Source organism: Danio rerio, chromosome 9, assembly GCF_049306965.1.
Source record: "Danio rerio strain Tuebingen ecotype United States chromosome 9, GRCz12tu, whole genome shotgun sequence".
Classification (NCBI taxonomy): domain Eukaryota; kingdom Metazoa; phylum Chordata; class Actinopteri; order Cypriniformes; family Danionidae; genus Danio; species Danio rerio.
In genome coordinates this window covers 35884302-35910541 of record NC_133184.1, presented here as the reverse complement: position 1 = coordinate 35910541, position 26240 = coordinate 35884302, and the positions used below count along the sequence as shown (strand labels likewise).

At 34.2% G+C, this 26240-nt stretch overlaps 1 protein-coding gene across 21 annotated transcripts in view; it reads left to right on the top strand.

The window, feature by feature from the left end:
* The first annotated feature begins 11 nt into the window (after positions 1 to 11).
* Positions 12 to 26240, top strand: part of dcaf6 (ddb1 and cul4 associated factor 6) — a 53959-nt gene continuing 27730 nt past the window's right edge. For 20 of the 21 annotated variants that reach the window (XR_012384999.1, XR_012385003.1, XR_012385001.1 and 17 more), the window contains exons 1-7: positions 12 to 431; positions 6851 to 6912; positions 13766 to 13858; positions 14799 to 14984; positions 16579 to 16692; positions 18073 to 18208; positions 18968 to 19179. Coding sequence is in view for 16 of the 21 variants with exons in the window: in XM_068223436.1 (XP_068079537.1) it covers positions 344 to 431; positions 6851 to 6912; positions 13766 to 13858; positions 14799 to 14984; positions 16579 to 16692; positions 18073 to 18208; positions 18968 to 19179 (891 nt within the window). In the remaining 5 variants the exon portion in view is untranslated. The remainder of the gene's footprint in view (positions 432 to 6850; positions 6913 to 13765; positions 13859 to 14798; positions 14985 to 16578; positions 16693 to 18072; positions 18209 to 18967; positions 19180 to 26240) is intronic. The other variant, NM_001145090.1, reaches the window with a different exon arrangement.

Below are 26240 nucleotides of genomic sequence, written 5' to 3'. Positions count from 1 at the left end.
TCTCTGCCTTCATTGGCTTTGGGATCGAGATGGATTTGACGTACAAGAGCAGCAGAGGCTAAAGCGGATACTAGCCAAACAAGAAGCACAATATTTTTACTACACCTCAACGCAATCATGCTCCAAGTGTCGGGAACAGATCACCGCGGGGGTGTCGATACGGAGGACTGATATTCTCTCATTCATCCACTATCAGTGGTCGATGAACTTATAGCGACTGTTCGGCGCTTTGTAGGAAAACAATAATAACCAAACGCCGCGGAAGGAAGACAAACACACCAGAAAAAGCGTCTGCTCTCCCCTTTTCATCAATGCATGTCTCAACATTAGACGTTTAAACACCATGTCCTGCTCTGGCAACCTCATTTGGGATGTGAGAAAACGTACCATTGGATGCACAGATCCATACTCGATCAGGACAAATTATTTAGGTAAGAAACTACCAGCAAATATCGCACCGTTATATTTGAAAATGAATTAGGAGACTTGTTTACGAAGAAGAAGTTCTGTAGGTGACAGCTGTCATTTGAGCTCGGACACAGGACAGGGACACTGGTTAAAGATCATCTGACCTGTTACTCTGATGCTGTGATCTGTTTTCACAACGACATAATGGTGTCATGTAGGGTTATTGGTAACATTCTGGTGAACTGAGATAGCTCATTAAGCTAAAAGAGCTATGCGTTATTGTTTTATCGCATTTAAGAGGAAGTTATTTTGGCCACAGAGTTTTATTTGTTTACTTATTTATGCTGCTTTGATTTCGCTCATTCAAACTATTAGACATGTGATTAAACACACACGATTGCATAGTTAATGAAACTTTGTTAGGTATGTCTTGTTACATATGTTATTATTTTATGGTATTAATGATTTACAAGTACTTTGTTTAAAAGCTTGCACGTATAATCATTTTTAGATAAAATGGCTGATGAAGTTATCCCATGTTCACCCATCTTGACAATTGAGAACTGTTTAATTTAAGAACAATGTCTAAAATTACATGAGATATTAGGATAGAACTACACTTCAATTTTAGACATTGTTCTTAAATGTAAAATTGTATTATTTAGCTTATATGTATGCAGTGGTGGAAAGAGTACTGAACAATCATACTTGAAGTACTATTACTTGCCTAAAAATTTAGTGCGAGTAAAGGTATCTGTTGTAAATATTACTCAAAGTATGAGTAAAAAGTAGCCCTTTTAAACGTACTCAATAGTACTGAGTAATGAGTATTACACTGTAAAAAGCTGATGCATTTACATGTAATTTGTTTATGTGCGTGTACGTAACATTCTGTAGTGCATTTAGTTATTGCCCAGCACAACGTCTTAAGATGTTAATATTAAATTAGATTTAGGTTATGATGTCCGGTGACCAAAATTCAATGTCTAGCCAAGCCAGCTTCTGAGGACGTTATTTTAATGTCAAATAACAACGCCAAATGATGTTCATATCAGGTTGTGTTAAAAATTGACCAAAATCCAACGCCAAGCCAACATCTTAAACCAACATCACTGATGTCAAATACTGACATTTATTCGTCAGGTATGACAATCAAAATCCAACATCTGATAGACGTCATGGTGGTAACGTCCACACACCGTCAAGCTGTAACATTGTTAGATGTTTGGTTGATTTCAGGTTGGACGCTGGACATTGACATTGGGTTCTGAGGTCAACCCAATTTTTATTTCTAAAGAAAATGCAACCTCCCCACAAAACTAGGGTAGAACGTCAATCTGACGTTATGTTGATATCTTGTGCCCTGTAAATTTTTAAGGCCATTTCAGTCATCATACAGTAAACATCCGTCATCTCCTCATCAGAAACATGCATCTAAACAGTCTCTGGGTCACTGTGTGTAAAGATTTTGGACATCTTCTTGGACCCTTTTATTGTTTTTGAACAGTTTTCTGCAATTATAAATCGCCCATGTCTTGAGATAGTTTATTATGAGGCGACTTCTATTGCACAGAAATCACAAGACTGAATTTTTTCTAATCCCCATAATTAAGAAGAAATAAAGTAGTGACTGCAGCTTGAAGAAAAGTAATGGAGTAATAGTACCGATACAGCACTAGAAATGTACTCAAGGGAAAGTAAAAGTACACATTAATAAAACTACTTAGTAAATTACAATTTCTGAGAAACACTACTCAATTACAGTAATTGGAGTATTTGTAATTTGTTACTTTACACCACTGTAGGTATGGATATCGGTCTATGCATTATTGCTTTCACTGACTGTCAACACATTCATTCATTCATTCATTTTCTTTTCGGCTTAGTCCCTTTATTAATCTGGGGTCGCCGCAGCGGAATGAACCGCCAACTTATCAAGCACATTTTTACACAGCGGATGGCTCTCCAGCCGCAACACATCTCTGGGAAACATGCATGCATTCACACAAAAGCCGACCCAATTCACCTGTACCGCATGTCTTTGGACTGTGGGGGAAACCAGAGCACCCGGAGGAAACCCACACTGACCCAGCCGAGGCTCGAACGAGCGACCTTCTTGCTCTGAGGCGACAGCACTACATACTGCGCCACTGCGTCGCCACTGCCAACACAATTCTTTTTTTGGGATTAAGGGAATCATAATGTGAATAGGTTGTAATAATTGATCATGTCACAGTGCTGCCACTTATTATTTGTTTATTTGCATGCTAGGCTGAACATATCGTTTCAGTATCAATATCACATTAACCAGGAGCCACAGTTAAAAACAAACATAATTTGTGAAGTTTATCATCTGCAAATATTTTTAAGGCCTGTGTCTGTGTGAGCATTTCAAGCCAGTTTAAAGCATTCAGGCACATGGAATTATAATATTTATAACTTAAAGATTATATTTATGTATACGATCGAGTCTATGCAGTGTTATTTAACATTTGCCAGACTCCCAGAAAACCATAAAATACCATTTATTCTAATCAGTCTAAAATGTTGAAATCTTTACAAATAGAAGCATTCATTTCATCTGGTAAAAGTACGCTGACAAATAAAATATTGCAATGTCAGTGTTTTCCAATACCGTGTATTCCTATTTAGGAGCATTGCTTTTGTAAGAAATGTTTAAACTTGGGTAAATCTGTAAGCTTTTGATTCACAACAATGATTTGATGATTCAAAACATACTGTTGTTTCTACAAATATTTTTAGCATTGAGTACAGATTTACACGCTTTGAAAATTTTATATTGTTTTTTTGTTATAAATAATTTTTTTTTATTAAAAAAAGGAAGAGTATTACCGTATAAGAATTGTTAAGTGTTTAAATGTAACCTATTTAGTAGCATATCCATGGTGTGCTTTTACATACAATGAAAGAAAGGGGGGATAGAAGATGATAAGTTCCAAATAATTTAATAATAAGCAGCAATTTAGCTAATAGTAAAAATTTATTGTGGCTCAATATTAAGCTGCGCCTTCATTTTATTTGAATATTTTTTTTTGTCAGGAATTGACCGTGAACACAACAGTCTGTCATTATCTGACTTCTAATAGTCACTTTCACTTAAATCATACAAAAAACAAAACAAAAACATATATATTTTACTTTACTGTTGAATTTGTAGCTGTGTTTTGTAGTCGTTCGGCCCCCTCTGCAACATTACACTTGAGCTGAGAGACCAGAGTGAAGTGTCAGCCAGACTTGGCAAACTTCAAAGCACGCTTATGTAATTGAATCCACCTAGTCTGACCCAAATATGTACTAGTATTCTATATCCAAAGCACTGGATGTTAAATTTTAGTATTTTGTGCCCATATGATCAGTGTTCGGAGCATGTGAGCTGTTTTACTCTGGATCTCATTCAGATAGTGATGATAGCATATCGTTCAGAGTGTGCCGTATTTAGCTCGGCTCTTGTTCGTGTTATAAAACCTGCCAACGCTGATGGTTAAAAACACAGATGAGCCAAAAAAACAACAGGCCATCTCAGTTATGAGCATTTGTGAATGGATCAAGTGTGGAATTTAACTTGCGTCCCTACAAATTCCAGTCTGCTAATTGTACTCCAGTAAAAATAAGTGCATAGAGCAATGTCATCTCAGGCTGCTGTTTTTTTTCCAGGCTCGCACCATTGAAAATGGTTGACCTAAGTTTGGCACTTGCTATTTGTAGCTCCTTATTACAGAGGCTGTAAATACAACCATGGAAAGAACAGTCTTTTAACATCCACAGACTGATGATATATGTCACTCAGGGATTTAAAAAATTGTAAACTATAAATTTACGAAGAAATTTGCAAGGAATTATTGAATGGGATTGAGATTTTGGTATTGGAGTTGTAGTCCACTGGTATTGTTGGACTTAAACGGCAGCATTTGCATATCAAATGCTTTATGAGAGATTAAGCAAGCAAATTTAAAACAAGAACATCAACAAATCAAAGCAGGGTTGTTGACATTATTAAATCTGTGTATGACTGGATGTTATCCGTCTGTGTACACGACTCAGCAAATACAGGACGTAACATTATAGTGTTTTGGCATTGCTCCAAAGCAATGAAGATATCAGCGGCCATTAACAATCATTCCAGCCTCCTCACCCACATAAAATAGTTTTAGAGATGCTTCAGCTTAGATTTATATTATAAATGGGCTTTCAGACTTGCATTATTGTGCCCGTTATTCATATAAATCTCTGATTGTCTAGCTAAGCTCAGCTTTAGAGTGAATGAGACATTTGCGCATATATCTTGATTGAATTGAAACATGTATTTTTTGATAATAATGGCTGATTTTCCAGAAATTGTGGTGTTTTAAACCAGACATTGCTGTTGTTTGTTTGAGCAGCTGATGTTTTAACCTTGGGTCAACCCACACTGTACAGTTTGTACTTTTTCTTCAAATTTTTTTTCCTCAGTATTAATGGATTTATTTGCTAAAATGCAATAAAAACACAAATAGTCTGAAATATTATTAATAATTGAACAATAATAAATATGAATAGTTGATTTTTGTTTTAACAAAATCATTACATTAGGCCTGACGAGTCTGATATTGCGGATGAGGTAAAAGCACTAATTATCAGAAATCAAAAACTATTTTTGTGGTAACTGTGATACATTTTTATGAAGTAGGATTGATGAATGTCAAAATAAATGCATTTAATTAAAGTATTTTTTAATTTCTTAATGTTCATTTACTGACCAGTAATAGGGGGAAACCTGTTTAAAAACAGTTAGTTGTGCAATTACATTTTTGGATTTTTAATTGGTTTTTTCAAATATTTTCTAAGTGCTTTTTAACGGAGAGAAGATTTTTATTCAACACATTTTAAAACATAAATGGTTTCATTAACTAATTTCTAATATATAATTTATTTAGCTTTTTCCTTGCTTGACAGTACATAATATTTTACTAATTATTTTGCAAGATACTAGTATTCAGCTATTTTACCTCTTTTTCAAGGTTTAAGAAAAGTTGTTTTTGTCGCCAAAATGCGTCTCTAAAGTTTCAGCTCACAACACCAATCAGATTATTTATTAAACCTTTCAGAATATTGGAATTTTCTGCTCTGAGCACAATTTAACAGTTTTTGTTGCCTGTGCCTTTAATGTTAGTTCTCCCTGCCCGCCGTTCCTACGTGCCTGTCAGAGTGTGCCTCAATCTCCACCTCGGCTGCGTCAGATAAACAGCACAGTGAGAGACATGAAGGAAGCAGATCTCAAGTAATGTTTGTGGGAAATACTACTGTAAGAACCTTCCCAATGATTATTTGATGGATTTGTCTTGGAGTAGATTCAAGCCTTTCTGCAACGAGTCACACACAATGTCGTTACAAAGTTCATGCAGACACACATACAGCGGACACACACATTGTGCGCGCTTAACTTTGCACTGTTTCTGCACGGCAAATGTGACAGGATACATGTTTATATCCACTGTTGTATGGATATCCGTTATGTTAATATACAAAGTAAACCCGATGTACCCTCCACAAATAAGGATTTGAAGCTTCTTCTTTTATTATTGTACCTGACATGCGGCTGTGGTGATAAAGACTGTAAAATCACAGTAATTAAGTACAAAAAGGCACTGTTTTAAAAGTATTTTAAACTTGTAAAACTCTTTTTTGGTCACATTTGATGATGATTGATGGATGATCACAGCGAGCTGAACAGATCTTTTAATCCCGGTTGCTTTGCGCATATCCTGTCCTAATGATATGATTATACGCGTTACTACAAAGACATGTTAATAAGCAGCTGTCAATCAAACCGCTTGGCAGGTAAACCCCACTCCTACTTTACGTTGTGGTTGGTCTCAAAATGGAAGTGACTTGGATCATATTTTAACACCAGGAAATTAATAAAAAGTGAGGTATTGTGTTTCTATCACCCCAATATGACTGTGGACATACTATACTGTACCTACAGACAGTTCTGTCCAAACAGTTTCCAAAAGATTATGATTTTCATCATGGGTGCCCTTTTAAGTACAATTTAAAAGCTTAACTAGGTTAATAACTATGTAGTTTGAAAAATTAGGTTAGGTAAGAAAAGCTACGTTAAAAAGGCAAGTCATTGAACAACAGTGGTTTGTTCTGTAGCCAATCGAGAATATACTTTGTTAAAGGGGATTATTTTAATGACCTTAAAAAACTTTCAAAATTAAAAACAAGACTTTCTCCAGGAGTAAGGATATAATGGGAAATACTGTAAAAAGTTTTGTGCTCTGTTAAACAGCGCTTTGGAAATTAACATAAAAGTCACTGGAGGGCTTATAGTTTTGCCTTCAACCGTATTTGCCTTATATGATTAACAGGCAATCCAAATGAGTTTGGAAATCAAAGAGATGCCACAATAAAACGTTTAATTTCTTTTTCTCTGTAGGCAGAAGAGAGTTTGTGCAGCGGCTGAAGCTCGAAGCAGTTCTCAACGTGCACGATGGATGTGTAAGTCACTAAAGTCTTTGTTTCCACCTGTACTGAATTCTCCAGTTGTGTCTGATGCTCTTGCCCCCCAGCAGTCTTTTTTTTGTGAGCTAATTTATTTTCTTGATAAATGTGCTTGGAGAATGTGCCTGTCTGGGTTATTTTGTCTCAGGGGAATCGCTGTGCTTGTTGTGTGTGTGTCTGTGTGCATCTCTTTCTACCCACTTATCAGTGCCTCCTGTTCTTTATCTGTCAGTAATTTAAACTGGAAGGCTGATAGGCGCCAGGCAGCCACCAGGGACGTCATTTTGTCAGTGTTGCTTTGCTGCTGGGACATCCAACAAAGCCATGTACTCTATTTTAATTGCAAGCCCTCTGAATGACAAACACTCCAATATAACTGTTAATGGGCTTTAACAGACTTGCACATCTGTGACTGGCACAGGTCAAATTAGTTTGAGAGGAATATTGATAGTAATATTGAGGTGACTGTTAGCATTTGGAGCACAAACATGGGAGAAACAGCTGGAACAGCACTTTAAAAACAGATTATATATATATATATATATATATATATATATGTATATGTATATGTATGTGTGTGTGTGTGTGTGTGTGTGTGTGTGTGTGTGTGTGTATATATATACACACACACACACACACACACACACACACACACAATTGAAGTCTGAATTATTTGCCCCCTTTAATTTTTTTTTCTTTTTAAAATATTTTCCAAATTATGTTTAACAGAGCAAAGGAATTTTCACAGTATGTCTGATAATATTTATTCTTCTACAGAAAGTCTTATTTGTTTTATTTCGGCTAGAATATAAGCAGTTTTAAAAAATTTTAAACAGCACCTTAAGGACAAATTTATTAGCCCCTTTAAGCAATGTTTTTTTTTTCGATAGTCTGAAGAACAAACCATCGTTATACAATAACTTGCCTAATTACCCTAACCTGCCCAGTTAACCTAATTAACCTAATTAAACCTTTAAATGTCACTTTAAGCTGTAAAGAAGTGTCTTAAAGTTCTAGTCAAATAATATGTACTGCCATCATGGCAAAGATAAAATAAATCAGTTATTAGAAATTAATTATTTGTCCAATCAAAGTGTTCAAAATTACCTGACTACGCGGTTCAGACAGAGAAACTTTCTTTTTAAAAATTGTCATTGTAATTACTAAACTGTACTATAAAGATTTCTTTGGTGAATAATACTGTATATTGTAGAGGTGCTGTCTAGTGCACATTCAGGAGGCATGGTTATGGATGTTGATTTGCAGTGTGTGCTTTCAATGCTATCTAACGTTAGCATTTTTCAACACAATCCAGTTTTAATTCTTTTCAGCAAAGACAATTTACAGAAATTAAAAGCTAGACTGTATTAGGACTGTGCAGTTAATCGAAAATTCAGTTTCGATTTTGAATTTGGCTTCTAACGGTTATGAAAAATCGAGATAAAACGATTATTGCATCAAATACCGCCCTCTTTCCAGCTGTACACATTTGTTGCTCTGCAAAGCTCAGTTTCCCGTGAAAATGACTAAAAGCAAATAATGTAATGTAATTTTTGCAGCACGGGATGCGCATCATTCATTGGTATACATTCGAATCATTCATGTTTTTCAAAATGTGAAAGAGACCACATGCTGTTGTGTGCATGCGCTCAGCCTCAGAGACGAGCAGAGCACATACATCTTAAGTCATCTTAATGTGAGCACTTTAAATCTATGCAAATTTGTGTCAAAATGCGGTGTTTAGTGATTATTCATATCAACCCTCATTTATGTAATAAACAAACAAGTTGAGAATCAAAAGACATGAAAGTTAAACCATAAATTAGAAGTGCAATACTCTTAAATTCACAGCGCGCAATATTCCTGCTGCTGACTGTTTTTATCATTATTGATCAAACAACAAAATCACTCACTGCTCTTTACTAAAGGACTTTTGTAGCTGGAACGTTTTTTTCTTACAGTGAAGAACGATACTTAAAGCGCAGTTTGTTTCATATTTTTATTCTATTGTATTTATTTCACTTTCCTTATTTACAGGGAGGAAAATAACTCTATATACAGTTTTACAGAATTATTATTAGCCTTCCTGAATTATTAGCAACCCTTTTCCACCAATTTCTGTTTTCGAGATTTGTTCAACACACTTCTGAACATAATAGTTTTATTAACTCATTTCTGATTTAATAACTGATTTATTTTATCTTTGCTATAATGCATTACATACTATTTTGCTAAATATTTTTCAAGATACAAGCATTCAGCTTAAAGTGACAATAAAAGATTTAATTAGGTTAATTAGGCAAGTTAGGGTAATTAGGCAAGTCATTGTATAACAGTAGTTTCTTCTGCAGACAAATCAAAAAATTATATTGCTTAAGAGGTCTAAAAATATTAAAATAGGTTTCAAAATATTCAAAACTGCTTTTATTTTAGCCAAAATAAAACAAATAAGACTTTCTCCCGAAGAAAAAAAATATTATACGAAATACTGTGAAAAATTCCTTGCTCTGTTAAACATCATTTGGGAAATATTTATAAAAAACAAATAAAAAAAATAACAGGAGGGCGAATAATTTCGTTTTGAACAATCATGATTGCAATTATAAACAAATTAATCAGGATTATGATTTTTCCCATAATCGAGCAGCCCTACACTGTACTATGCTTTTATAATATTGATAGTGTAAGGTTTGTTTGCAAGCTATTGTTAATTCACAAACATTTACTCGTATGTTATCGTAGTTTAGGAAGTGGTAGAATTATTTGGAGGCTTCCTACAAGCAGGACGCTTTCATGTCACGACTTGGATTAAGAGCAAGGCCTCTGGGATAAAGGACAGATGTTCTTGTTTTTTTTTTTTTTAAATAAAGAATTTAGCACCAATCAATATTATTTCTTATTTAGCACAGTGGCCAAGTGGTTAGCACTGTTGTCTCACAGCAAGATTTCTGGTTTGAGTCCCGACTGGGCTATGCTGAGACATTTTTATGTGGAGTTTGCATGTAACACTATTTGGAAATCTCATTCTACAAGTCACCTAGAGTTTCTGAATCCATTCAGCCTATGTCCAAGTATGGTGGGAGTGATTTTTAGCTTAGCTTAGCATACATTTCTTGAATCTGATGAGAATGCAATAGCATAATAATCAAGTAACTTTTCTGTTGTACTTTGGCTGCAGCAGGCGGAAATATATTATACAGCGCTGTTACATTACCTAGCTGGATTTATGTGCTTATATAATTAGTCATTTCAGCCTAAAAAATGGCAACTTTTTCATCAGCTTTCTACGGTTTATGGAAGCATCAAGCTTAAAATAGGGAAATTTTAAAAAAATCTTTTGTTTTAATATTATTTTTTAACAAGGTTCTAATGGTCAAATCCCATTTAATTATTTATACTGAGCTAAAAATTCTCTCACCAGACCCAAAAATTCGATTAAAAAATTACCGTTTTAAAATGTTATAAAATGAGCCTATTTCCAAAAAAGGTGGAATGGTCCTTAAAGGTTATCTGCATTATCACTACAGTATTAACTCCAAAACTATGACAAAATTTCCATTTAAAAGATAAATGCATTCAAAAGTTACACACTCTCATTTCTGCCAATATAAATCAATGATTTTGTCGATATCACTCTGCACTTCAGCTCCTCTCTTTTCTTTTCAATCAAACGTTCTCTAGAATCTAAAGAATCCTGCCAACTAAACTATACTGTGTGCTTTACAATGTAGTGAATGAAGCCCTGTTTTGCAGTATTGTCACCACAATGTGAACACTAAATGTATCAGATCAACTTGAATTCTACTGTGAAAGCTGTATTTTAAAGGAGGAGAAACAGTCAGACAGACTCAGCATTACTGTTAGCCTTTGTCTGTCAAAAGCTGTCAAATGTGGCTTTACCAAACTCAGCATCTCTTGTTGAACTGTGATATAAACAAAACTCTATCGGCTATTTGAAATATTGAGAAGGAGCTGCTTAATATGTGCCAACATGTCAAGTTTTCATAAACACATTTAATAACAGTTAAATGTGTATAACTGTATTTTAATAGGGTGGGGGATCTAAACTATACATTACATACTAGTTCTCTATCTAAAGAGAAATGTGTTTAGAGTTTATGTAATTTTTTCTGTATAATATCCCAGATTTATAAACCATTCCCAAGAAAGAACATCAGAAGGAAAGGTCATATGTGTAAAACCAGGCCAAATGCACAGAAAAGCCGCTGTGCATATTTAACTGCAAGAAGATATAGGTGATTAGCTATAGGTATCACATGACTTTAGGTTGTCGTTTCAGGTTCCGTTTCAGGGTTTCCTCGTTTAAAGCGGACTCCCAACATTCACTGATGGTACAGTTCAGAGTGCTTTTAACACATGGTATTTTAGCTTGAAACGCATCTCACTACATTAAATATAATCTAATTCCCTGTCCTTACTACACAATGCAGAGCTCCAGAGCAAAAAGCGGAAGAGCAGGACGAGGGATAAATGCTTAATCCCTTCCAGTGATGTTATTTTAGAAAGGCAGAGGTCAGAGGAAATGGACGCTGTGTGATGAGGTTTGAGCTGCTCTAGAAAGGGGAGGAAAAGAGCGTATCAGCCTTGAGTTGATGAAATATTGATAGCTTGCTCTTAAAGGCACAGGCCTCTGCACAGTAGAGTTCTGCAATGTTGTAAGTTAAAATAATGTTTCTGATCAGATAATGTTGTTTTGTAATACAAAAGCTTATTCTTCAAAATGCTCTTTGATTTTTGTATAAAAATGTGTTGTGAATTGAATTAGTATTAATATGAGGGATATTGTAAATGAAGTAGAGCTTTCATTTGTATGAGAAGTGCTCTGAGGTAAAGGTGAATCTCTTTGATAATCAGACTTGCAAAAATTTCAGGCATTTGACCTGTTGATGCTAAAAATCACATTATTTTTTGGATCATGGATTTTATTCAATTAATATGTTGTTCATATGCCATCTTACCTAGGGCTGCACAATATATTGCAAAAGTATGATTATCGCCATAATAGTAGATACAATATATGTATTGTGTGTGATTAATTACATTTATTTTATGCAATGGCTGTCTATTTAAATTTGACCAATCAGATGGGGCCTTACTATCTTTATTCCTGCCTTCCCAATAGGTGCTGTTCCGCTACTGGCTGGAGCGACCCAAAAGTTACCCTAGAGCTAAAATTAAAAATAATGGCTGTTAAATGAAAATAGACAATCAGATTCAGAATATCTGCTGAAGTTTTAACTCATTCATAGTGTTTAAAGACCAAGGGCCTCATGTACGAAGACTTGCGTGGAAATCTTACTAAAACATTGCGTACGCACAAAGCTGTAAATGTGCGTACGCAGAAAAAAATTCAGATGTATGAAACACTGCGTACGCCGAATCTCACGCATATTCTTTTGTACATCTGAATGAACGTGAAACTGAGCGCAATATGCACGAGCACAAAACCCCTCCCTGCCTCCTCCCCCGTATGAATATGCTAATGACTATGCTAATGGAAAAACCCAACGAAAAAGCAACGGCAAAATCAAGCAAAAAGAGAAACTTTGAACAGAATGTGAATTGGAGGTGCTGCTTTCGGAGGTAGACCGGAGAAAAGTGGTGTTATTTGCAAGTTTGTTCTCCGGAATTAACAACAAAAGAAAAAAATAGAGTGGGAGAGTTTAGCTGATACGGTTAACATAGTTGGGTCTGAACATCGTACTGAGTGCATTTAAAACAGAAATAGTGTGGTTTATAACTGAAAACTGTTGCAGTACCCTTAGCTGTCTCAGTGGCGCACCTCATAAGAAGCATGTGATCATGTACTGACATGTTCGAGCATAAACTCGGCTCGAATCCAGCGTCTAATAAATTCTTTCTTTTTTTCCCTGCTACATATCAGATTTTGCCCACTATTTATCAAGAGAAAGACAAGTAGGAATCATCAATAAGTTTGTGCATCATATTTTATATGCACATTTATTGAATGGAAATGTTTCTGATTCACGCATGCAAATTCATCTTCAGATAGTGTCTTTATAGCAATGTTCGTGCGGTAGATCGCTCAGATTACATTGGGAAAACAGGCGACCGCTGCAAATTGTGCTTTAATGTTTAGCTGGTCAACTGTATTGTATGGAAATCTTACATACCTACTATATGAACCCGTCTCATACAGCTGCCATTGCAAGGATCAGTCACTTTGTAGAGAAGAATTTAACACAACTGCCTCTAGGAGTCGCCAATGGAAATAAAACAGACACGCACAAAAAATGTGCGTACGCCTGCCAGAAAGCTGCCGTGAACCTGCGCACATTCCCACGTTCAGTTCATTGTTAGTAAATCCAAACGTGAGCGATTCTGAGCGTGAAACCTGGCGTACGCAAAGTTTTTGTGCGTACGCAGCGTTGATACATGAGGCTCCAAATGTTTGCACCTTGACAGTTTTTTTTAATCTAAATTAGATCTGACAAATATATTTTACCGTTTTTTTAAATATCATTAAATAAACATTTTTCTAGGGAAAAATATACGAAATATTCCTATCGCAATACTCAACAACCATATTGCATTTTCCTCAGTACTCTGCAGCCCTAATCTTAATATATAAAATGATCCACCTCAGTTGAACAAGTTGGATTTTTTTGCTCATTTTAAGATTCTTTGTGTTCTCAAACATTACATGTAATTCCAAAATGGACATTAAATATATTGACAGAATGTTAATTTGTGATCAAGTATTCGATAGAGTAAGCTAATTAATGGCACATTTTAAGAAATTGGCTTGTCTTTTTTAGAACAATTAACTTTTGTGTTTACATCAGCTGTTGTTGCTGTTTTTTTCTAGGTTAACACCATATCCTGGAACGACACTGGAGAGTATATCTTATCAGGTTCAGATGACACTAACTTGGTTATCACAAACCCTTACAACAGAAAGGTAAGTTACAGACAACGTGCAATGAGTAAAATTTCACTTTTGCATTACAAGTTATTTAAGCATTCTAAGTAGTATTTTGAATCATCGAATGCGCACCAGATTACTCTATATTAGATAAATATTTTATATATATATATATATATATATATATATATATATATATATATATATATATATATATATATATATATATATATATATATAGGTATGAGTATTTTTTAATCACTAATATAATACCATCATCTAATACTTGCATGACCTACAAAATTTCAAAACAAAGTAATAATTGAAAAACATTGCTGTATTTTGGGATATTTATGACATATTGTACTATTTTAGATAAATACTATTTAAAATAATAAATATAGAGTTTTTCATATCAGCTATTAATTAGTTACTGGCCATACCACAAAGCTGATTAACATTTTCACTATTTTCTAGAAAATAATCTAACAAATTGTATACATCTGCCTGCTTTATTATAACGACCATATAATTAAAAGCACAAATTGGAAGTGCTAATTCCTTATATTATTGCTGTAAACATATACTTTTGTATTAGCAAATAAATCAATATACATGTAAACAAATATATTTCAGAACATGCAATAAAGCTGTAAACATAGTAGTAAAGTATCTATATAATATTGGCTAGTAATCCAAATCTAAATGATTCATATTTTATATTCTTTTCATTAAGAGAACATGACATTTTCTAACTGATCCAGTGTGTAGTGTATAAGATGATCATAACATGAAAATAATTATCATCTGGAGTTTTCAGCTAGAATTTTCTAAAAATGTTCTAAACGTTGAAGCACTGAATTAGGATAATTAAAAGTTAATTTTCAAAGCTTGATTCAATCAAACCTATGCTAATGAGTGGCTTATTTAAAAATTCTCTCCACTGATTTTAAAACGATCATGCTTTTGTCCTCAGGTCAAAACGACTATTCGTTCAGGACATCGGGCCAACATCTTTAGCGCAAAGTTCATGCCCCACACTAACGATCAACAGATTGTGTCCTGCTCAGGAGATGGCATCATTTTCTACACACACACAGAGAAGAGCCAAGAAATCAACAGACAGTGCCAGTTCACCTGCCACTATGGCACTGCTTATGAGGTACGAGCGTCATTTAAAGGGATAGTTCACCCAGAAATGAACATTCTGTCATTTACTCATCCTCCACATGCTCCAAACCTGTTTGAGTTTCTTTCTTCTGTTGAACTTTAAGTTTTTCTAAAGAATGTTGAAAGCAGCAGGGATAAACTTCCATTGTGTGTTTTGTTTATACTATGGACGTTTTATAATGGCTGTTATTGATTATTAAAACTGATATTTAGCAAAAGAGATTGTGTGATATTCAGCAAAATATGTTTCATATTTTCAGTAAATGAAAGCAGGCAGTAATGTTATAGGCTTCCGTTTTGTTATAGTTATGCATACAGTGAAGATGATGGTCATATAAATATGTAGCTACATGACGCCTCAACATTTTTTGCGTCTGTTAAGTTAATATCAAAATGAAAATAGCAGTTTTTTTATATCATGTTTTCATTTTATTGTCAAGATAGCGAAACAACGTAGCCAGGGTGATGTGAATGAGGTTATAAAGTAAACTGTTCTCTTTGAAGATTTACCCGACGTGTCCTCGAGAGTTTGTTTTCCATATCAATCTTCTGAAGCCTGAACTTACGAGGATGAACTTTGTGTAGGCTACTTAATATTGAGAAAAAAGACCCAATCAGATAGGCGAATGTCAGCAGCCCCACCTTTGGTTTCAGATGTCACCATTTTCCCCCATTTACACTGAGACGGAGCAGCAGTGTTTTAGACTGAAAACGGCCTCTTCAGCGTTTTCAAAAAGCTCAGTTTTTGGTGCTCAAAAACTTCGGAGTAGTGTGCACGGATGGCGTAACCATAGCAAAACTTATGCATTTTAAAACTAAAACATATTAGTGTAAACTTTAGTTTGCATCAATCTTGGGTTTTAAGTACCATGAAGCAGCTCTACTTTGATCACTCTTTGTTGTCATGGTATTATGTAAAAGCTGAGCTGAGCTGAGTTACCTTCATGTAAAACCCAGAATTTGTGCAAACTAAACTAAAACTTGTTAGCCAGCTAACTTCATGGTACAGGCCCCAGGGCTTCGTTTCTGAGGAACTCTTTTATAGTATTTGTTTTTCCTATGGAAGTCCACACAGTAATTCACATGGCAAAATACTGTAAGTGTATTATATAACTTAACAGATACAATTTTGCTACTGTTTTGTCAACACCAAAAGACTTATTTGCATAAAATATTTCAAAAACACTTTTAATAGGTTTATTAGCAAGTTTCAAATCTATAATATAATATATTTTTTTTACATTTTCCATGTAACGCAACCTTGTTAAAGAACAACATTTGCGTGACTGCTGGGAAACATGTACACATGTATGCATATACATCACCTATATGCTATAAAACTGCAGGTTAATCATGTTTATACTGTATATAATAACTTCTATTTTATTGTAAATTTAACTTTATTAAATTTTTAATTAGTTTATGTAAAAAGCGCTTTACAAATAAACCTGAATTGAATTGAAACAGAAATAAACTCCACAACCACTGAATGTACCTGTATACAAGCAGTATCTTTGTTTGCAGTCAACGTTGTGGCGAGGTGAGAAGTTGCTGTAATTTTTCTCTCTCCTTGTTTCCATCCACAGATAATGACGGTGCCAAATGACCCCTATACCTTCTTGTCCTGTGGAGAAGATGGTACAGTGAGGTGGTTTGACTTGCGGATGAAGACGAGCTGCACAAAGGAAGACTGTAAAGATGTAAGAAGATTTCAACGTGCAGCAAATGCATACAACAACAAATACACCTCAACACTGCACATTTTTTCATATAGTGCTGTACTAGACAGTATTACAGATGCTGAACAGCACTGATGTAGAACTATTACTGCATCTCAGATACACTGATGAGGAAGCAGTTTACAACCTCCATTTGTCAACCCACGGAGTGAGTGTGCGGTATTGGCCTGAGGGCGTGATTGCTTTCATTTTTTGCTATCAGAAGGCATTTGTTTTGTGAGAGAAACATCACACTGCTTGAAGTTGGAAATGCTGTTTAGATCGTTGCTCAAGTTCTGTTAGTAGTAGTGATTTAGCTGTCAAATTGGGTTAATTAACAGTACATGGGAAGATTTTGAACCAAATAGAATTGTGTTGTTGATAGGACTGTATTATACTATACATATTTCTTTAAAACTTTGCTTGTTTTTTTTCTATATGGTAGTTATTTTAGAAATATTAGATAAATAAGAACATTAAATTTTTATTCTTATTTTTTATCTTAAGATTTTTTTAATTTAAAGCATATTTTTAATATTTTTCATTATTTACCATTTAATTGCGCTCTCTTTTTTTTGCATGATACTAAATTTATCAAAAGAAACTGTAAAAAGATGTAACGTTACATATATTTATTTCAAGTAAATGCTGTTGGTTTTGTATATTTACATTTTTTTTAAAGAACATGTGATTCTGAAAACTAAAGTAACTGTAATTACTGATGAAAACCCATATTTGTAATCTCAAGTCTGCTTGGGCCGGTATAAGATTCTGACGGTATGATAATCTTGGATAAAAATATCACGGTATTGTGATTACTGCTCCAAATTATTTTCAATTAAATTGATTATATTGATGTTCTTTTTAAATGTCTTGGTAAAAAACAACAACCTTTTCCCCATTGAGCACAATATTTATATTTTTTAAGAAGAGAAAACTCAACAAAATAGTTGAAAAAAAAAACAGAACTTGCATATATCGTAGGAACGGTATAATAGAAAATTCCAAAATGTGGTAAACCTTGAAACCAGTTCTCGTCCCATGCCTAATTATAAGAATATGAAAAACATTTCAAATGTATAAAAAAAAGAATATCAAATTGTTATAATATTTCACAATCAACGTTTTACTGTATTTTTGATCAAGCAAATGGAGCACTAAGGAGCATAAATGTTCATTTCAAAAACGTTTACAAATTTTACCATGGCTGTATATTATTGATTATATTGCAAAAGATGTATATTTTTACACAGAAGTTAATTCTAGTTAATCTGTGATTTGATTCACTGATGTTTATGTTTGTTTGTTTTGTTTTTACCCCTTTCTTCAATTTTCTTCTCTCTCTCTACCATCCCTTATCAGGACATTTTGATTAATTGCCGGAGAGCCGCTACCTCAATCTCCATTTGCCCCCTGGTCCCCTACTATCTCGCTGTGGGCTGTTCAGACAGCTCAGTGAGGATCTATGACAGAAGAATGCTGGGAACAAGAGCTACGGGTGAGAAATGATCCGCGTTCAGCCCTTAATTTAAGTTCTAAGGTGATGATCTGCTATATGTAGCATTTGAGGTCAAACATTGAAATCTTTGAGATGTTATGGACCCCCAAATATGAGGAAGAACAAAGGATATAAATATATCTGTATAGTTTAATGTTTATTATTTCTACTCATTGTTTTGTATTCATTTATTTTCCTTCGACTTAGTCCCTTTATTCATCAGGGGTCGCCACAGAGGAATGGACCGCCTGTTTTGTGTTCATACATTTTTTTTATTTAATCTTTATAGAATTTTACATTTTGGACAATATTGATGTATTAATTATGATATAATTATTAGATTCTTTGTTTATTGTAGGTTATTGTATGTGTATTGAAGTTTTTATTTATTTATTTAATTTACAGTATATTTTTTTTTACATGTTTTCCCCAAAGACATTAAACTGAATGACAGTAAAACAATTAAATCCTAAATATTTCAAAATATAAATGCATTTTGGCCTTTAATTTAAGTTCAAAAAGGAACAAATGTGCTTCATGTGATTGGATTATTCTGTTAAATTTAGCATTTCGACTTCTGTTTCAATGTCCACAATAAACTCTCAGAACTAATTAATAAAACAGCTTGTATATTTAGGCTCCTCTTAAGTAGACTTCACACTCTTAGAATTTACAGTTCCTCTTTTAAACTAGAAACAATCCCACAGCTTTAAATGTTGCATCCTGTTGACCTTTTTTGTTTCTTCCTTTTTTTAAAAGGTAACTACATGGGCAGAGGGACAACCGGTATGTGTGTGCGTTTCGTCCCAGCGCACCTGTCCACCAAATCCTGCCGCGTCACCTCTCTGTGTTACAGTGAAGATGGACAAGAAGTGCTGGTCAGTTACTCCTCTGACTACATTTACCTGTTTGACCCCAAAGATGACCAGGCCAGAGAGCTCAAAGGCCCTTCTGAAGAGCGGAGAGAGGAGGTAAGCAGATATCAGGTGGATGTTCTGTGGCCATTTTCGCTTTAGAGCTTATGGTGTGCACATGAGGTCATATCTTTCAGTGTCTTTCAGTGTGTCAATCACTAAATTTTGTTAAGTTCATTTGAAATGATTTACATTATTTTAAAGGATTGAAGAAGTAATGTTTCTGGTTGTGTTTTCCAAGTTCAGAAAAATTCCCTTAGTATGAGATGCTAAATGGGATTAGCAGTCAAGAAAAGGAGGGAAAATAAAGCTTTAAAGCACCCTGTGAAAATAGAGTGGGGATTTGTGGTGTGAAACAAGAGATTTGAAGTAGAGCGGTGGAATAATTCATGGGAAACTGTTAATTAAATCCAGTGTCCAGACCTAAAAAAACCCTGTCTTTTTCACATTGTAAAACCAAAACAGCAACGATAAACTTTAGAATGTGCAACATTTTGCTGAAAACCTAGTGCCACAGAAGCTTTTATGATAATAAAATACCAAGCACATACACAACAATACACTAAATGCTTTATCTTTTTTATGATAAATGTTAATTAAATGTCACCAAAATATTAAGTCTGAAGTGTTTTTTTTAAATATGTATTAATTTATTTAAATAGTTAAATATAATATAGATTATTTATTTAATTATTTAATGCACATATTTCTGCATCTGAATGTGCTCATACTTGTACAGTAGATTATATATTCATAGTTTTCATTAAACTGTAGGTAAGAAATGAATGAATGAATAAATGAATGTGTGACCTTCTGCTTTTTCTGATAGTACGGCTGTTTGCACTTAATTATAAATTTTTTCTATTTTTTGGGCAGTATGTCATAAATTACAATAAGAAAATGTCACTAACTTGTCTTTAGTTGCAGTGCATTGCATCACTCACATCTGTTATAATGTACTGTACATGCACAGTCGAATGTACAGCCTTTCCAAGTATGCTCCATTGGATAGAGCACAACAGTCAGGCTCTGGAAGTACAAACACAAATTATTTCTCCTGAGAAATTGATTATTTTTAAGTAATGCTAAATCTTTATAGGCAGACCAGTTGTGAGCTTGTTAATGACACTTATGTTTGTATTAACTGCAATTATTTTCAAAGCAACTGTGTTTAATGTGCAGTCTGTTTAGAAAAACTATGTAGCCGTGATGCTGTACTTAAAATGACAACAGTCAGAGTAGCAACATATACCAAACGAGATATTTAGCTATGCCCACTCAAACATATAATACAGCTATATTGTCTATACCTATTTGCATAATTTTCATGCAATTGAAACCCTAAGCATACTTTGGGCTTTAGTTTTTGTCTGATCTTCGTTAGTAAGGATGTTTGGTATTCAAAAATACGAACCTGTAATGCATTCTGTGCACAGTGCACAATGTAAACAAGCACAATAATTATTTAAAGAGCTGTGGTCTGATTTATAAAATTAGTGTAGAAACCTTCCTAAAGGTTCACGTACACAGAATCCGTTTTAATTTATTCATAATTACTTATGGTTACTTTGATTTAAAGTGGTTTAATTAGGTCTATATTTCAGTTAAATATGTTTACTTAGATATACTTACAGCTCCTAGCTCATGCATGTTTTATTTTATTTCTTGATTAAAACTTTCGTGTGGGAAGTGACATATACATCTGCCCATGTTTTGTGTGTACTGTACGCCTCATTTATAAATTTGGCATTTTAAAGTGTCCTATTATTGTATTCAGGGTTTTATATAACTAACGTAAGAAAATTAGTATTCTTCTCATAACGTGCATTTAGTATTAGAATCATTTTGCAATGATTTCATTTGGTTTAAATCAGTTCAGGTTTTAAGTTCTGTAAACCCCTCCCTTAAAGTAAGTAAACTCTGCTCTAATTGGTCAGCCAACCAAATCTTTTCAAATCTAATCAGTGTCTGAAATGAAATGGCCATTACAATGTGTTTGTAATTTGGTGGCAGGTGGGGATTTTGAAACTTATGGTTACTTTGAACGTGTTGACGGCATAGATCAATAGCAGGACAATCATTCTAAAACATAAGGATTCATTAAGCAGATTCAGAGCCGGCTCTTTCTTTTGAGAGACAATATCTTTATATATTAGGCACTGCATACATTGGAGGACAACTATAGATTATAAACTGAAAATAAGATATTTTTTGGGAAAACCCTTACAGTATGTCCTGCTCGACTATAAAGTGAGCTGTATATGAAAATGCACTTAAATACAAACACTAGAGAACCACTTCTGCACTCTGAAGCTTTTATAGAATATCAAATCTCAACATTTCTGGTTTGTTATAAACACAAGGCCATGTAGGACTTTCAGTTTTAATTCCATAAGTTGTGGAGGCATAAAGGAAACGGAGCTAGGCATCTGAAAGTCAAGAGTGACTGGTCTGGTGGCAAGTGTGTGCTGGTAGTCTGCTCTTGCCCAAGGCGAAACCTAAATAAAGGACTTTTGTGTGTTCTCTGTAGTCTTGTCTCAGGCACTCAGTGTAATCCTCAGCTGTACCGTGCTTTAGTGATGCAGTTTGAAATTAGTTTATAGAGGAGTGTGAGAGGATGGATCAAAAGACTCTGCTGCATTTTTATTCCCGCTTTAAGAAGGATTCTGGCCAGCGAATTAATATTTGCAACAGGGAAATTTATCTTAGAAGCTATATAAAAGGTTTAATTTATTTTGTGAGCAGAATAGTGTAATAGTAAGGCATGACTGTCTTATTTTAAGTATGTTTGTCAAAGAATTTTTAATGAGAAAATAAATTGCGTATTAAAAAGGAATAGTTCACCCCAAAATAAAAGTGTGCTGTTAATTTACTTGCCCTTAGGGCATCCAAAATATATGAGACTTTTATCTTCTGTAGAACATTAATTAAGAGTTATTACTGAAACTGTCTTCCTTGTGGATTCATAGAATTGATGCAAACAGGGGTCACATGTATTCATATTGTTTTGCCTGCTAATTTGCTTTTTGCCGATAACTGATCATTTGCAATTTATAAATCAATAACCAGGCGACACGGTGGCACAGTAGGTAGTGCTGTTCAAGCCTCGGCTAGATCAGTTGGCATTTCTGTGTGGAGTTTGCATGTTCTCCCCGCGTTCGCGTGGGTTTCCTCCGGGTGCTTCAGTTTCCCCCACAAGTCCAAAGACATGCTGTACAGGTGAATTGGGTAAGCTAAAGTCCGTAGTGTATGAGTGTGAATGAGAATGTATGAGTGTTTCCCAGTGATGGGTTGCAGCTGGAAGGGCATCCGCTGCATTAAAACTTGTGCTGGATAACTTAGTGGTTCACTCCGTTGTGGCGACCCCAGATTATTAAAGGGACAAAGCTAAAAAGAAAATGAATGAATTAATAAAATCAATAACCAACTGTGCTTAAGCATAAATCTTCATCAACATTCTACTGACAGGGTTCCCATGCTTCTTGATTATCAGACATTTGGATTCAAGGCCTGGAAAGTTCTTAAAATAAACATAAGTCTGTAAAATTGGTTGAATTCAATTTGAAATAGTTTTTTTGGAGTTATTTCAACAATTGCCATACTGCTGTCAAAAACCGGACAAAAAAACGATAAGTTCTTAATTTATAAATCCTAATTTTAAATCTTGTACAAAAGCTAAAACAAATAGTGCACATTTTGTCAAAACTGCTTAGAATTTTTCAGTTCTGAATTCAACTAATTTTACTAAAGTCCTGTAAACCTGACTGTTTAATTGTTTTTAAATGACACATCATTATTACTCTAGTAATTTTATGGCGTTACATATACATATCCTTGAATCTGCTGTTTATTTAGTTCAATTCATCTTTATTTCTATAGTGCTTTTACAATGTACATTGTGTCAAAGCAGCTTAACATAGAGGATCATAGTAAATTGAAACTGTGTCAGTCCAGTTTTCAGAGTTTAAGGTCAGTTTAGTTCAGTTCAGTAGGGTTTAATTTTCACTGCTGTAAGTCTAAACACTGAACAGCAAATCACTGAAGAGCAAATCACTGTAAATAAAAAAAGTGTGAACCCTAACTGAAGAAAACATTTTGGATGTTTTGGACTGTTAATGAACAGTACATTTTCAGTTTTGGGCGAACTGTCCCTTTAAGGAGAAAATGGCAAAGGGACTTAGACAAACTTTGGTACACTGTGTACTAAACAGCCATGATGCAACATATTTTCAACATGTTTTTTTTCTCTCTCTCATAAGCTTATCAAGGTTGCATTTATTGGCTTGCAAATTTGCAGTAATGTAGCATGTATTAAAAACAATTAAAAACAAAGCTAAATTTACAGTAGCCATTACTAGTCTTTAGTATTTAAAATCATTTTAATATTCTGATTTGTTATTATTATAATGACTTTTAAAAAGGATTGTGCTGGTGCTCTTATAGAGAACGCAAGTCACAAAAGAAGTTTTTGTGATTTATTTATTTTTATTATTTTTTTGTTGAGTGGAAAGTTTAAAGAGCAGCAACTATTTTATTTGCTGTCCAAGTCAAATTTACAAATTCCAACTTACAAGTTAATGTACATAGAAACGATAATAGTTAAGTGACAAATATATCAAATAATTTTCATGGAAATAAAATCTAAATTATGGGTAAAATAAGGTTCCATAGTTATGCAGCATAACAGATTAATGTAAAAAAATTCACCATATATTTAATCTGACTTGTACTTATCAAAATATGTAAAAGAAATGTGATCATACTGAATGTAGTTACATTCTAAACAATCAGAAATGTCTAGCTGAATAATGGGCAAAACTCTAGTAGTTAGAATAAGAATAGTGCCAAATACAGTTTAAAATATTAATTCAAATGAGTCATTTGGGCACTATCATCCTCAAATAGAGTCGTTTAATATGTCATCACGGTTTATTACTGTATATACATATAAACACGTTTGTTCTTTTGATCCAAGTTGTCGGTCTACAGACTCTTTCGATGTTGTGTTGGGATTGTAGTGGTGAAATGTGCTGGGTCACCGCTCAGCTGTCACACGGTGTGATCAGCTGTGTCCGGATCCCCCGCGATCACATTCTTTTCCAAATAGAGGAGCAGACACACGCAGAGCTCCAGAAATAGAGCACCCAGTGCACAATGACTGCCAGCGAGATAGAAGGAGCCCCTGTTGACTTCAATAAATCTTTGCAACCAAGTAAATGTTGAGCCAATGCAGTGTCAAAAATATTGAGGACATAGTTCTGGTTTATTTGTATGGAAAGGAGATGTTGGAGCTTCTATAGCCTAGAATGGAGGTTTACTGTTGGTTATCTAGGTTAGAGTCCTGTTTAAAAAGGTTATTAAAAAAGAATCATTTTAAATACATACTGTACAAAAAATGGTGGTTCATTTCGCTGTGGCGACCCCTGATGAATAAAGAGACTAAGCTGAAGGAAAATGAATGAACGAATGAAAAAACGCAGAGTTCCACACACAGTATGTAAAAGATATGGACGTAGTATGCGTGACGTCACCCATAGATTTCTGAAGAGTGCAAATGAAGCTACAAGTAGGCTGTTAGTAAATACATCCACTAATGAAACCTTATTGTAAAGTGTGACCTTTTTAATTATGAATGAAATCAAATAATAAATATCTGTTTTTTAACCGAGCAAGTCTGAGTATTCCAAGTTTTAATTGAAATAATCAGGACTTTGCATTAACACCACAAGCCCCGTATCAGATTCTGCTGCCCTCTCCTACATCTTGACTGAGTAAAAGCAGAATAGCTGCGTGAAGTGGAGAGAAGCTGCAGTGCTCATTATTAGATTATTTTTAGCGTGAGCTCATTGGTCTCTGATGTGCTTTGTTTGGTCTTTGTGGATGTGTTTTAGCAGTTGCTTGTCTTGTTGAAGCTCTCTCACACCCAGAATAGAGCGTCCTGACTGACTTGCTGGCTGACTGAGATGGTAAAAGTGTGAGTGTGAAGCACGTAATAAGGTGGCCTCAGTGGTTTATCAGCCATCAAGAACCTTTTTTTCAGACCAAGGAACCGTTGTTAGATACAGAGAGCCCTGAATGAAATTCTGTCTTTACTTCCTTGTTTCATGTGCAATACAAAAGTAAAATATTTCACCTAACAAAGTAACAGTCTGTGAAATATAAATGGATGACTGTCAGTAATTGGACTCTTGAAGAACAAAATGTAAATGCGTTTTAAGGTTTTTAAAGATCAAGATGTAACAATTATTAGATCAAATAATATATAAAATGTATGTTTCAATTTTACTTTATTACCAAATTTTATTTATTTTTACAATTATAAATTACAATTTTGTGATTTCTTTTTTCAAAGTAGGCCCTAATTTATTGTTTTTTAGATTTCAATTAGTCTTTCACAAAAGTTTTGTCCCCTTTAAATGAAATCTAATTAATTTTAAAGACCCAGTCATGGTTTTGAAGACATGGTTACATATTTGCATACTTTTTGATGCTAAAATTAATAAATTATTAAATATTGATGTAAAGAACAAGCTTATTGTTGTTCATTAAAACCAAAACTGTAAAACTCAAATTATTGTTGTTACTTGAAAATAATAAAAACTGAAAAAAATATGAAGTTATCTCTCATTTTCATAGTTACACCTTAAAACTAAAATAGCTTTAATGAAATAAAAATGATAAAAACTAAAATGAAAATTAGGGTGGCACTGTGGCTCAGTAGTTAGCACTATCGCCTCACAGCAAGAAGGTTGCTGGTTTGAGCCCCAGCTGGGTCAGTTGGTATATCTTTGTGAAGCTTGCATGTTCTTCCTTGTTCACTTGGGTTTCTTTTAGGTGCCTTTTGGTTTCCCCTACAGTCCAAAGACATGTGCTATGGGTGAATTGAATTAACTAAATTGGCCGTAGTGTATGATTGTGTATGGGTTTTTCATTACTGGGTTGCGATTGGTTGCTGCTGCATAAAACATATGCTGAAATACTTGGCGGTTCATTTCACGGTGGTGCCCACTGATAAATAAGGGACTAAGCCGAAGGAAAATGAATGAATGAATGAATTTGTTGTGTATTTTATTTTATTATATATTTTTACTAAATGTTTTGTGATCTTTTCAGATTAG